Source organism: Leptidea sinapis, chromosome 7, assembly GCF_905404315.1.
Source record: "Leptidea sinapis chromosome 7, ilLepSina1.1, whole genome shotgun sequence".
Lineage (NCBI taxonomy): Eukaryota > Metazoa > Arthropoda > Insecta > Lepidoptera > Pieridae > Leptidea > Leptidea sinapis.
Genome location: NC_066271.1, coordinates 5,272,498 through 5,286,519, shown reverse-complemented (window position 1 = coordinate 5,286,519; position 14,022 = coordinate 5,272,498). Strand labels below are relative to the sequence as shown.

Sequence of the window (14,022 nt, the reverse complement as noted above, 5' to 3'; positions counted from 1 at the left end):
AAATTACAGACACGGCTCTTTAGCTATGAGTGAGTTGAATACGCAAGTATACATTGATATTGCCCGCGCATATAAGTCGCCTTTCGCCAGTGAGACCTTATTTTTCTTTTTGTCCGTTCGATGACACTGTTCAAGGTTCATACTAGTACGTCTGGGTACAAAAAACATGACTCATTGAATATATTTGTGGCCTCACAACTTTCAAAGGTATGTATGATTTACTCAAGTATGTTGTCATATTCTTTTATCTTGTATCTTTAAACGAGCAATTCTTGTATATCTTAATATGTATATTTCTTTTGAGCGTCTGTTGTAACTGAACTCCTCCTAAACGGCTGGACCAATTTGAATGAAACTTTCTGTGTGTCTTCAGGTGGATTCGAGAATGGTATAGATCATAGGTTCTCAACGTGGGCGATAACGCCCCCTTGTGGGCGTTTGAGACTTTCAGGGTGGCATTAGAAGACCCAGAGAAATTTAGGGGGCATTGAGATGGCGCAGATGTGGCGTGGGTAAATTTAAAAATATAGTCTAAAATGCAAAAAAATACACGAAAATTCTCTAGAAAAAAACATATTCTCAAAGTGGGCGGTGAGCAAAATAAGGTTGAGAAACTATGGTTTAGATTCACTACTGAACTACCTCCTAAACGGCTGGACCAATTTTGCTGATTTTTTTGTGTGTTCCTGTGAATTTGAGATTGGTTTAGATTCTCAATTCCGTCCGTATAATATAATTCTCCTGCTCATGTGTATGTTAGTGAACTCCTCCAAACGGCTGGACCGATTTTTCAAATTTAAGACGTGTGTACAGGACGTCTGTCGGGTAGTACTATATATAATTACACTAGTATATATATATATAATTTGAATTTCGGAAACGGCTCCAACGGATTTTCATAAAATTTAGTATACAAGGGATTTCGGGTGCGATAAATCGATCTAGCTAGGTTTATCCGTGTTTCAATGAGAAACAGCTAGAATTATATTAGAATACAAAGGTAAATCTCGCCACTATATACAAGACTATAATAGCTCAGATTGGGTAATCCGGAAAGCAGAAGACCCGTTCGAATTCAGATGTCCTATAAGTTTTTTTTTTGTTCAAGTTTTGTACATTCTAAAAAATCAGAGCAAGGCTCGGTCGTCCGGATATTTTTAATTTATGACCGCAGGGATCTGAGACGATGCGCGATGGCCCCGAACTTTTTGAAGGGCAAGCCCTTCATTTAAGTCTTCGAATTCATTTGCTGTTGAGTACCTTCAAGACAAGGGCATACATACATACAGAGGCCCCGGTTCGAACCTCGCCTGCCGCGTACAGATGTGTTGTCGGTTTTATATATGTTTATACCTTGGACAGCTCACCGCACAAATGTATCTGTCTGCACAAAAGTGCTCAGAATTCTACCAATGGGAGGCTCCTTTGCACAGGATGCCGCCTACATTATGGGTACCACAGCGGCACCTATTTCTGCCGTGAAGCAGTAATGTGTAAGTATTATTGTGTTTCGGTATGAAGGGCGCCGTAGCTAGTGAAATAACTGGGCAAATGAGACTGAACATCTTATGTCTCAATGTGACGAGCGCAATTGTAGTGCCGCACAGAATTTTTGGGATTTTCAAGAATCCTGAGCGGCACTTGTAATGAGCAGTGCGCATCAAACACCATCAGCAGAACGTCGTGCTCGCAGAGCATTTAATATGATCTCTGTGGCCACACAACACATAACGATCAAAAGTTATTTAATGTATTTCTAGTTTTATGTATATTTTCCCGGATATTATCCGAAGCATAGATGGTAGAATATCTCTATAGCTTAGAGACATTCTACCTATGATCTATGCTCTTTAGACCTATGTCTACCCTTCAAACAGACAGAAATTGGTCGGGTGGTAGTACTGCCCTATACGAATACAGCTCAATGCTCAGGCAGTCCTACTATTTCATCAAGTGACGGCTTGTCAGTTTTCCCCATAACTTAAAAATTAGACCACTGACTATGTCTTCAACTTGGCTTAAATTGGTCTTTAAGTTGCTTTATATTTAAAAAAATATAACCGAGCATTGGCGTACAATAAAGAACTAGACTCAAAATCACGCCCAGAAATTTTCTGAATCAAATCTCTGCCTACACGTTTATTAGGCAGAGCTTTCGTTCAGTTGTGTTTCAACCGCGCTTTGAACACAGCGCCACGCAATGACAAAATGTTCAGTTAAAACCTAATAACAGCATAATTATCCAAACTTAAAGAGGATGTCGTATTTCAGGTAAGGGCTTCAAGTTAACAAAATTATTTAACTACATTTGTTTTGTTTGATTACATTTCTTTCATTTTGGAAAATAAGGGCCGAGACGGAAAGGAAGTTCAGCTGATGGTAACTGATACGCCCTAACCATTACAATGCAGTGCCGCTCAGGATTCTTGAAAAACGATTCAAAAATTCTGAGCGGCACTCCATTTGCGCTCGTCACCTTGAGACGTTAGATTTTAAGTCTCATTTGCTCAGTAATTTCACTAGCTACGACGCCCTTCAAACCGAATCACAGTTTCTAATGTTTTCACATTACTGCCTCACAGTAGAAATAGGCATCATTGTGGGACCCATAATCTAGCCGGCATCCTGTGTAAAGGAGCCTCCCACTGATCTCCCATCCGAGCTTCTTTATTAGAAGCGTAGATATACTAATAGATTTTGAACATTACTAACTATGAACAAAGCCACGAAATAAGGGTTTAATTTGAATGAATTTTTAAATTTTATCTGTATAATATAATGTATACGTTTATACAACGCCGCTCGGATATTATTTGAAGACCTTTTAATAATCAATTGGGAGTCCAGTTGTTTTTTTGTACGTCAATATAACCAAGCTTCCACTTTCTTACGTCAGTTATTATAAAATATGATCGCAGGCTTGAAAAGGAAACTTAATATATCAACTAATTCAAATTCATATATTTTTATTCAAATAGGATGTGACATCACTTATTCAAAAATTGTTAAAAACTTAGTCATAAACTACCAACCATTCCAAAAGGAATGCCTGAGAAGAATGGGCGCAACAAACTCAACGGGCTCTTTTTTTTCGTCAAGAAAATATGTTTACAAAGTAATATTATACAATTAAACTTATTATTTAATATCCTGAGGGAGGTCGCTCCATTCCCAATCTGTGGTATCACAAAGAAAGTAATTTATGTTATAGTGACCTCAACCGCACAAACGTTTTGTAACAATTCTGTTGAATAACGTAATACTTTTGTTTTGAACATTATCTGGGATCTTGTTGAAAGGTAGGCATTATAAGTTTATGTTGATCCCTTGTATTTAACCTGTCCTTCCTACATGTATAACACACACATACACACACACACACACATACACACACACACACACACACACACACACACACACATACACACACACACACAGTGGCCACATTGCTGAGTGTAGTAAGTGCCCTATATTTGAAAAGGCAGCTAAGATGGTTCAACTAAAACCAAAATGAAGATTCTGCAGCTAAATCTTAATCACTACGAAGATGCCCACAACTTGCTCACGCAAACGGCACGAGAGCTAAAAATTGATGTTGTACTAATATCAGAGCCCTACAAAAAGCTCAACATAGGAACCTGGATATCAGACAAATACAACCAAGCAGCTATTTGGGTCTGCAGCATGCAGTCTATCCAAAACCTTGCTTACCAACCAACAGTTGGCTTTGCAAGAGCTAAAGTTAGCGGGATACATCTCTATAGTTGTTATGCACCACCGAGCCTTTCAATTGAGGATTTTGCCTTATTAGTAGATAACCTCACGGACGATGCAAAAAACTACAGTCCAGTAGCTATTGGTGGGGATTTCAATGCTTGGGCAACTGAATGGAGTAGTAAGTCCACAAACCCAAGGGGGCAGATTCTCCTTGAAGCTATGACGTCACTGGATGTAGTTCTTATGAACAGGGGTGACAAAGCAACATTCGTTAGAGGGGAAGCATCTTCGATCATAGACATAACCTTTGTAAGCAGCCAACTTGCCAAAGGAAAAAACCACTGGAAAGTTACGGAAATCTATACAGCTAGTGACCACCAAGCAATTTATTGGGAAATAGGTGCGACTATAAAAGATAGACTGAACACCAAAACTCATGGATGGAAAATAAGCCATTTTGACTCCGAAGCTTTCAAAGTCGCATTAATTGACAACCTCTCCTAGGTAATGACCCTAATGAAAAAGCAGATGTGATCAATAGAAGAATTACTGTAGCCTGTGATGAGACCATGCCTCGTAAACGTAGCTCATACCTACTGCCCCCGGTTTACTGGTGGAACGAGACGATCTCAATCAGAAAGCAATGCATCAGGACGAGAAGGCTTGCACAACGCGCTCGTAAGAAGTTACATTACCAGCAGATGAGGGCAAGTTATAAAGAGACACGCAGACTGTAGAATAGAGCAATCAAGGAGAGCAAGAGAAGGTCTTGGGACGAATTACTGATGAAGCTCGAAACGGACCCGTGGGGAAAACCCTATAAAATTGTAATGTCACAGTTGAAAAGATAGCCGTCACCTAGTCCGAAATGCCCGAAGTTACTCAGTGACATTGTAACTACACTTTTTCCCAAACAGAAAATGTACAGGTTTGAGTATACCAACACGCAAATGGGAGATTCAACTATACCGCCAGTGACAGAGGACGAAGTATCACGTGCTTGCCATAAGATTGGTAATAAAAAGGCTCCTGGGCCTGATGGCATCCCTAATGTAGCCCTTAAATGTGCTATCAAATCTTCGCCCGCACTTTTTATCGATCTTTTCAACACCTGTATTAAAAGTGGCACTTTTCCTGCAAAATGGAAGCTCTAAAAACTTGTCCTCATCCCTAAAGGAAACAAACCGTTAGACGATCCTTCCTCGTACCGCCCACTGTGCATGCTGGACAGTATAGGGAAGACTTTTGAACGCATCATCCTCGACAGAATCGATGTTATATAAGAGCCTCAACTGGCAGACAACCAATATGGCTTCCGTAAGGGTCGATCCACCCACGATGCTGTTAACCGGATTGTAAGCAGCAAAACAAGCAATCTCTGGCTCTAGGTGGAAAGGAGGGACTAAGAAATACTGCCTTGTGGCCACCTTAGACATCAAAAATGCATTCAATTCAGCCCGCTGGGAGGTTATCATGTACCGTCTCGCTGAAATGAATGTCCCGATGTATTTACAAAGAATAGTGGCCAGCTATTTCTCAAACAGGGTCCTTGAATATGAGACCGAGTCTGGACTATTACAATACCAGATCACAGGAGGCGTCCCCCAAGGCTCAGACCAAGTAGGCCTTAAGCTCGCAGAGCACAAAACTGAAGCCGTCCTCATCACCAGTAGAAAAAGAATAGAAACAGTATCGTTAAAAGTAGGTAACTACGAGATCACCTCTCAACCTTTCATACGATACCTCGGGTTGATGATAGACACACGCCTTAATTTTAAGAAGCAGGCCGAGTATGCAGCAGACAAAGCGTCTGCCGTGGTACCAAAGCTAGCCAGGCTCATGCCAAATGTAGGTGGTCCAAAACAAAAAAGAAGAAGGGTTCTTGCATTGGTAGTTACTTCAATACTGATGTACGGAGTAGCCACCTGGTCAGAAGCACTAGCAAAGCAAGAGGTACAACGCAAAGTCACACCAGTTTACAGACTGAGTGCACTCCGCGTAGCGAGCGCTTTCCGCACAGTCTCGGGTGAAGCTGCATTTGTCATAGCTGGAACCCTACCTCCAGAAATACTGGCTGAAGAACGTAGAGCGATGTTTCATCACAGGAAGACGGAAACCTCAATGTTGCCAGCTGAACTCAAAAGCAAACAAAAACAGAAGAGTTTGCAAAGATGGCAAGAACGCTGGAGTTCTTCAAGTAAGGGACGTTGGACCTACCGCCTGATACCCGAAATTGCGCCATGGGTTAACCGCAAGCATGGGGAGGTTAACTACTACCTGACCCAGATGATCTCTGGCCACGGATGTTACAGACAGTACCTCCACAGATTTAAACACGAGGACTCCCCAGATTGCCCAAACTGCACAGACGCAATCGAAGATGCGAATCATGAATTTTTTAAATGCCATCGATACATAACCGCTCGGGACAAATGGGAGAAGACAGTAGGTACAAACATTACACCTGATAACCTTATCAGCGTAATGCTTACTTCTGAAGTAGCATGGGATGCAACTAGTGCATACGCGGCAGAAATACTAAAAGACTTGCGTAGGTCAGAGAAGGCGATTCCATGGGGGCTAAGGAGATAGAAAAAAAAAAACACACACACACACACACACACACACAAACACACACATGTTTTACTTTCTTTTTATTTTTCTTTCTTTTAAATGCAGTATTGATAAATTTGTAGTTTAGTAATTAAATTATTATTTTACAGTACAATATAGTATCTTCAAAATTTGTAATAGTAATGCCAATGATGACTACCAAGATAATGGTTTACTGTTAACCTATCTTTATTTGATCCCACGATACAGTCTCCGACTAGTGTGGCGATTCAATGGCAATCATAATTTAGTCATACATAATCATAGTCATAATATATAAATATTATAGCTTGTAAAATATTAAAATTTAATATAATTTAATGACAATGCATTTGTAAAAAGATCGATTTAAATAAATTATTCTTATTCTTATCCTATCGTTCCTGGTGTTAACATTATGGTTATGACAGTTTCTAGCAAATTCACTAAAGTGCCTATGAACACACATTACATTATCAAGAATAGTTATGTCTGTGGTTCCTACACTTCCTGCTGCGTATTTAAATTATTTGTAATTTATTTACATTAGTAATATCTATATTGTTATTAGTTCAAGTCCAGTTTCTATAATGTATTCTCAAATCAGGTTCTGTTAGGTTAAATGTCAAATTATCATAGTTTTAAATCCTTCAAGTGACTAATTGGTTACAAATTATTTCCGTGTTTTTCTAGTAAGTTTTAGAACTATTTGCAACGGAAAATGCTTTTGTTTTACGGAGTTTCTTGAAATATGTTTTTATATAGTAATAATAGAAATATTTAATATAAGTACACAAAAATCGTCACCTTTTTGCTCTTTTATTAAAAAATAGCTCTGTCGTACATCCTACTACTCCACAGCTGAATATCTAAGTGATCGGACAGCCTGGGACTCGATTATGATTATTTTATAGCAATAGCAATGACAGTACAATATTGTATATTTTATTAAAAAGAGCGTAAAATGAATAAATGAATGCTGGGAGAGATTTTTGCGCCTCTTCTTCTCTCTCAGAGCGTCATTTGTTTCAGAAGTAGTATCTAGTATATTAGAAATGACATCAATAAGAATTCTAAAAGAATCAATTTTGAGAAAATAAATGCCTTTTATGCCTTTATGAATTTTACCTTTAAATTGCGATGCTGTAAGATAAACATTAACGGTGTTATTACAAAAAACTAATTAAAACATGGCTAGACACGTGTTTTGTTAAACAGTGACGTCAGTCACCTAACAAAAACCACGTATAAATGGAGTTTATCCTTTTCTATTACAAAACAGAGTTTAGCTTGTGTTTAACTAAAACGTTGCTAACCACAACATAAACTGAAGTGTACAGGAACAATTGAAGGAACACAAGGCAATATTGTCAGCTGTCATCGATCTGTCATCATATAACCTTGATTCTATATGAATATATGATGTATCCGTTAGACAGACCTTAGACAAGCTTCGACTCGTGTTTAAATATAAGCAACAGAAAGACTAAATAGATTTGTAATAGAAATTTTTAAAAACAGTGTTCAACACATGTTCAACTTTTTTGTTATAACACACAGTTAATATCTAATTCAGAAATAAATTTATTATTACATTTTGAAGTTTTTATGTGAGAGTGATTAAACAACATTTGCAAAAAGAATTGCTTTATATCTGTGACAACTCTTCAATTTTATATTTTATCCGCCATTAGACAAGATCGATCATCAATAATAATTAGGCCCATCCATTTTGTTTTAATTTTCGCACTAGAAAATACTCTCTGATAATTTTTCTCTAACGTGCCAATAGAACTTTGTTTCACATTAAGACAGTCGTCACAACGAGAGGCGACTTTGCTCATTGCTGCTTTAAGGCGGTGGTCCAAGTTACAAGATATGGTTTATTGTTATTATATTAATAAGATGTTTTTATTCGTTGGTTTGTATATGATAAAGCAGCAAAGGCTGCGTTTAAATAAAGTTTTAAATGTGTTGAGCGAAGTCGCTTCCCTAACAGTTTTCGGAAGCTTATTGTATAGCTGTGCTCCTGCAAATGTTATATTAATATTTTTACCTTCAATAATTGTGCCAATCAGAACTGCTATAATTCAACTAAGTGATTTAAGTTTTGCAAGAAAAATAAATCACTTAGTTGAATAATTATATTCGTAAAGACTTCAGAGCACAAATCAATAAAAAATAAGTAAGTTAGTTGTACTTTTGTGGAAGTTGTGGACTCCGAATTATTATTAACTACATTTGTTTTGTGTAATTACATTTCCGTTGCTAAAACAAATTGTTTTTTTTTATGAAAATAAGGGACGAGACACGAGCAGGATGTTCAGCTGATGGTAACTGATACGCCCTGTCCATTACAATGCAGATCCGCTCAGGATTCTTGAAAAACGCAAAAATTCTGAGCGGCACTACAATTGCGCTCTTCACCTTGAGACATAAGTTGTTCAGTCTCATTTGCCCAGTAATTTCACTAGCTACGGCGCCCTTCAGACCGAAACACAGTAATGTTTACACATTACTACTTCACGGCAGGTGGTACCCATAATCTAGCCGGCATCCTGTGCAAAAGCCACTGGTGATGGCAATGATGCCAGTGATCAAAATTCATTTTCCGAAAAAGACTTATTTAATTTTGATATAATTTTTTTTTACTAATAATATTGGAATAATAAGTTATTGACTTATTATCTTTAATATTGAAGTATAAAGTAGCCTATATTTTGTTCCAAAATACGCTCTGGTATATATACTTTAGTTATTTTCATAGTATTATGTCCTATGGTATATTGCTGTGGGGAAACGCTGCCGATATTAATACAATATTTGTGCTGCAGAAGAGGGCTATTTACTTTACTTATAACCTAGGCCCTAAGGAATCATTGAGAGCAAAATTCAAAGAAATTAACATCTTGACTGTTGCTTCTCAATATATTCTTGAGAATGTAATGTATATTCATAGGCACATAAGTGAATTTGCCAGAAACTGTCATAACCATAATGTTAACACCAGGAACAGACATAAGCTTATAATGCCTACTACTCGGCTAAGTCGAGTTAGCAAGTCTTTTGTGGGGCGATGTATATGCTTTTACAAAAGGATCCCAGAAAATATTTAAAAAAAAAGTATTACGTTATTCAAAAGAATTGTATCAAACGTTTGTGTGGTAAAGGTTACCTTAACAAAAATGAATTTCTTAATGATACCACAGATTGGGATTGGAGCGACCGCCCGTAGGCTAGTAACTAATAAGTTTAATTGTACAATGTTACTTTGTAAACATATTTTTTGATGAAAACAAAAGCCCGTTGAGTTGCACCCGTTCTTCTCAAGCCTGAGGCATTCATTTTGGAATAGATGGTAGTTTTTTTTGTCTTTCAATATGTGATGTCACATCCTATTTTGAATAAAAATATTTGAATTTGAATTTGAATTATACATTCATAACATTTACCTGATAAAATCTTCTACATGTCGCTGGGTCCGCAAAGTTACCATTTCCTTGTGTTCCCTCGGGACAAACAAAGTCTTCCGCTTCTTTATCTTTTTGGCAGTTGACTGAAAAGCGATAAAAGAAAATTAAAAACTTCACAACAAAACTTTTTTTTTTTTTGAATTTATCTTATAAATTTCAAAACAACGTCGAAATATTAATGTGGACGGATTTTTTTGGAAAAATTAAATACAGCCTATACCAGTGGGAGGCACATTTGCACGGGAAGCCGGCTATATTATGGGTACCACAACGGCGCCTATTTCTGCCGTGAAGTAGTAATGTGTAAGCATTATTGTATTTCGGTCTGATGGGCGCCGTAGCTAGTGAAATTATTGGGCAAATGAGACTAACCATCTTATGTCTCGAGGTGTGCTATTGGATTGCCGCTCAGAATTTTATGTGTTTTAAGAATCCTGAGCGGCACTGCATTGTAATGGGCAGGGCGTATCAAATACCAACAACCGATCGACCTGCTCGTCTCGTCTCTTAATTTCATAAAAAAAACAGCTTGAATATATTATACTGACATTAAATAAACGCACTTACTACACGTAGTAGCTACCTTCCCGTAATCATAAAAAAACAATTAAAAAAAAATACATAATTCCCCTAAATAAATTAATTCTCTGTTTTTTTTAATACAAACCTGTACGTAAGTAATCTAACACTGACACCTATTTTTCCACGCCGAGCAGAATTGTGATATTAACATAAGTGTTATAAAAATTTTGTTTTTTAAATATAAGTACTATATATTGATTGTTTGAGAATTTTAAAATTTCAATTATTTATATTTTTGAAAATTTGTGCAGTAATTTTTGAATTTATCGCAAAAAGACAGACAGACCCGGTGGAGGAATTTTGTCTGATAAAATGTAGTAATACAGTAGGAAATTTAATATGATTTTTTAAATTATTTTAGATCCGTTTACTTATAAAAACCTCCCAAAATACGCATTGGTGGGTAACTTATGAAGCAAAACGTAAAGTAAGGTAGAAAAAAGGAATAGTAGGTAAAAATATTTCCATCCTAAATATTTGTCATGATAATCTATATTTTCTGTTCAAAAAACACTTCTATCAAAATGCCAATGAAATGACCTTCTCAGCAATATAATGTAAAACATGTACTGTATACACCACCTGTGTTTTGGTCTGTAGGGCGCCGTAGCTAATGAAGTTACTGGGCAAATGAGACTTAACATCTGATGTCTCAAGGAGACGAGTGCAATTGTAGTGCCGCTCAGAATTTTTGAGTTTATCAAAAATCCTGAGCAGCACTGCACTGTAATGGGCAGGATGTATCAATTACCATCAGCTGAACGTCCTGTTCGTCTCGTCCCTTATTGTCATAAAAAAAGTATCGAAAATTTGTGTCAAATTATAAAAAATGCGGAACGGAAGGAAGCACCTTACATGAGCCGGATCCAACGTAACATTACGTAAAATATTTGAGCACGCAATGCTGTAACAACATTAGTTTTATATAATCGTGGCGTTCAACTTGATTTAAATTGAAATTAATTTATACTTCCGCAACACTATCACGATTGTAATCAGCTGTTGAATATATCACAGCAATATTGAGGCTATCACCAACCTTATTGCCAATTAGCTGACCCGGCAAACGTTGTTTTGCCAAATAAATTATTTTTAGTGTTAGACCGTTTCTTTGATATTGCAACATTATTTTTCTAAAATACAAGAATTTTTCTAAAATAAACGTAGCCTAAGTTACTCCTTATTACATCAGCTACCTGCCAATAAAAGTCCCGTCAAAATTGGTCCAGCCATTTCGGAGATTAGCCGGAACAAACAGACACACAGACAAAAATTTTAAAAAATGTTATTTTGTTGTATATATTCATATAAATGTAGTAAAGAATGTTTTATTTCAGTATTATTTATTATTTATCGGTTATTTCAATATTACAAACAGACACTCCAATTTTATTTATATGTATGTATGTATGTATAGATTGTACTATCTTTTTTTTATATCAAAGGGGGAAAACGGGCAAGAGGCTCACGGGATGGGGAGAGGTGATGCAACCGCCCATGGACATCCGCAACAACAGTTGACTGGCCATTACAATGCAGTGCCGCTCAGGTTTCTTGAAAAACCCAAAATTTCTGAGCGGCACTACAATTGCGCTCGTCACCTTGAGTCATAAGATGTTAAGTCTCATTTGCCCAGTAATTTTACTAGCTATTGCGACCTTCATACCGAAATAGAGTAATGCTTACACATTACTGCTTCACGGCAGAAATAGGCGCCGATGTGGTACCCATAATCTAGCTGGCATCCTGTGCAAAGGTGCCTACCACTGGTATGACAGAGAAGGAAAAACGAGGTGACCTGTATCTATATTCGGGTCCCCTGTTGGTAAGTGATCACCTCTGTCCCATACTCTCTTGAAACACCAGAGGAATCACAAGAGCGTAGCCGACCTAATAAGGCATCGAATAAACGTACATATGATTCGAAGACTGAAAACACGTTGGTACGTGGCGGGCGAGGATTGAACTGGATTGTGCCACTGAAAATTTTTTAATACCGCTATTTATTTACGGTGTGTGTGGATGATGCAGCTACTGTACTCAATAACTTTTGTATTGTATTAATTTCCATTTACTTTTTTGACTTACTCGTGTAACGCATTGACTATTTGATGTTTGAGTATGTTTGTTGCATTACTTTACATATAATTGAAATGATTTGTAAAACGATGAAAATTTTAATCTTGATTTGAAAGAGTAACAATGAGTTTCTTGCTACTTCTTCTCATTAGCTCAGCCCTTTCCGAAGTAGCAGTAAAATTAATGGGCAACTGAGACTTAACGTCTTTTGTCTCAAGGTGACGAGCGCAATAGTAGTGTCGCTCAGAGTATGTGGATTTTTCAAGAATCCTGACGGGCACTGCATTGTTATGGGTAGGGCATATCAATTACCATCAGCTGAACGTCCTGCTCGTCTCGTCCCTTTTTTTCATAAAAAATAAAAGAAATTTCCTTGAAAATAGCATTATATGCTGCTGTGCTAGTCCGTCCGTCTGTCGCCAAGCTGTCTCTCATAAACCGTAATAGGAGAGCTGATATTTTTGCAGAGAACATTACTGTTGCCGTTATAACACTCATAGACCTACAATACTAACTAGCGTATAGACTGACAAAGTGTGATAGAATAACAGATCCAGTAAAATAGTAAAACAAAAGCGAATCTATTGTTACTGTAACCGATTTTGATTCGCAAGTCGTCAACAGTCAGCCACGCTTGGCATTAGCCGCTTATTAACTTAAATATTAATTATTAAATAATCGCGCTATTTATAACCTAGGTACTAGAGAATTATTGATAGCAATAAACATCTTGACTGTTGCTTGTCAATATATTCTTGTTAATAGTATGTATGTGCATATGTATATAAGTGAATTTGCTAGAAATTGTCATAACCATAATGTAAACACCAGTTAATACCTACTACTTAGGTGAATCAAGTTAGTAACTCATTTGCTTTTACATCAAGATCCTAGAAAGTTTTCAAAACAAATATAGGTATTACAAAATTCAAAAGAATTGTTTAAAAAACAGTAGTAATAACATAAACGACTTTAAATGATACCACAGATTGGGAATGGAGCGACTGCCCTCAGGCTATTAAATAAAAAATAACGGGTTGCACTCCGGGTGTGGCTGCGGTTATGCATTGTTTAATTGTTTGGAATCTTTAGGGAATAATTTCGCACGAATTACTTTATTTATCAGTATAAAGTACTAGCAGTAAAGTTAAAGTTATTATATAATTTATTTTATGAAATACTCACATAATGCCTCTATTTATTTACAGTATCTGTGGATTGATGCATCTACTATACTCAATAACTCTTGTGTTTATAAGTATTAATTTACTTTTTTTTGTTGCGTCACTTTGCATATATTGTAATTGAAATGATTTGTAAAACAATTAAAATGTACATCTTGAATTAAAAGAGTGGCAATGAGTTTCTTGCTACTTCTTCTCATTAGCTCAACCCTTTACGCAGTAGCGGTAAATTCAATAAGAAACAATATTTTTATTTTTTTTTTGACATTCAAGTGTCATTTCCGTGACCTACATGAAATTAAGTGTTTTTGAATTTGAATTTAGCATTTATGTGGTTAAATACAATATTCATTTAATGCGATATCGTACACAAAAATGACAATTTAAGAATTTAA

The 14,022-nt window shown here is 36.7% G+C and overlaps 1 protein-coding gene across 1 annotated transcript in view; it reads right to left on the bottom strand.

Moving 5' to 3' along the window:
- The window catches only part of LOC126965392 (chitin deacetylase 1), a 44,030-nt gene that overhangs the window by 26,582 nt on the left and 3,426 nt on the right, over positions 1–14,022 (bottom strand). The window contains exon 2 of the mRNA XM_050808989.1: positions 9,762–9,865. Coding sequence (XP_050664946.1) covers positions 9,762–9,865 — 104 coding nt within the window. The remainder of the gene's footprint in view (positions 1–9,761; positions 9,866–14,022) is intronic.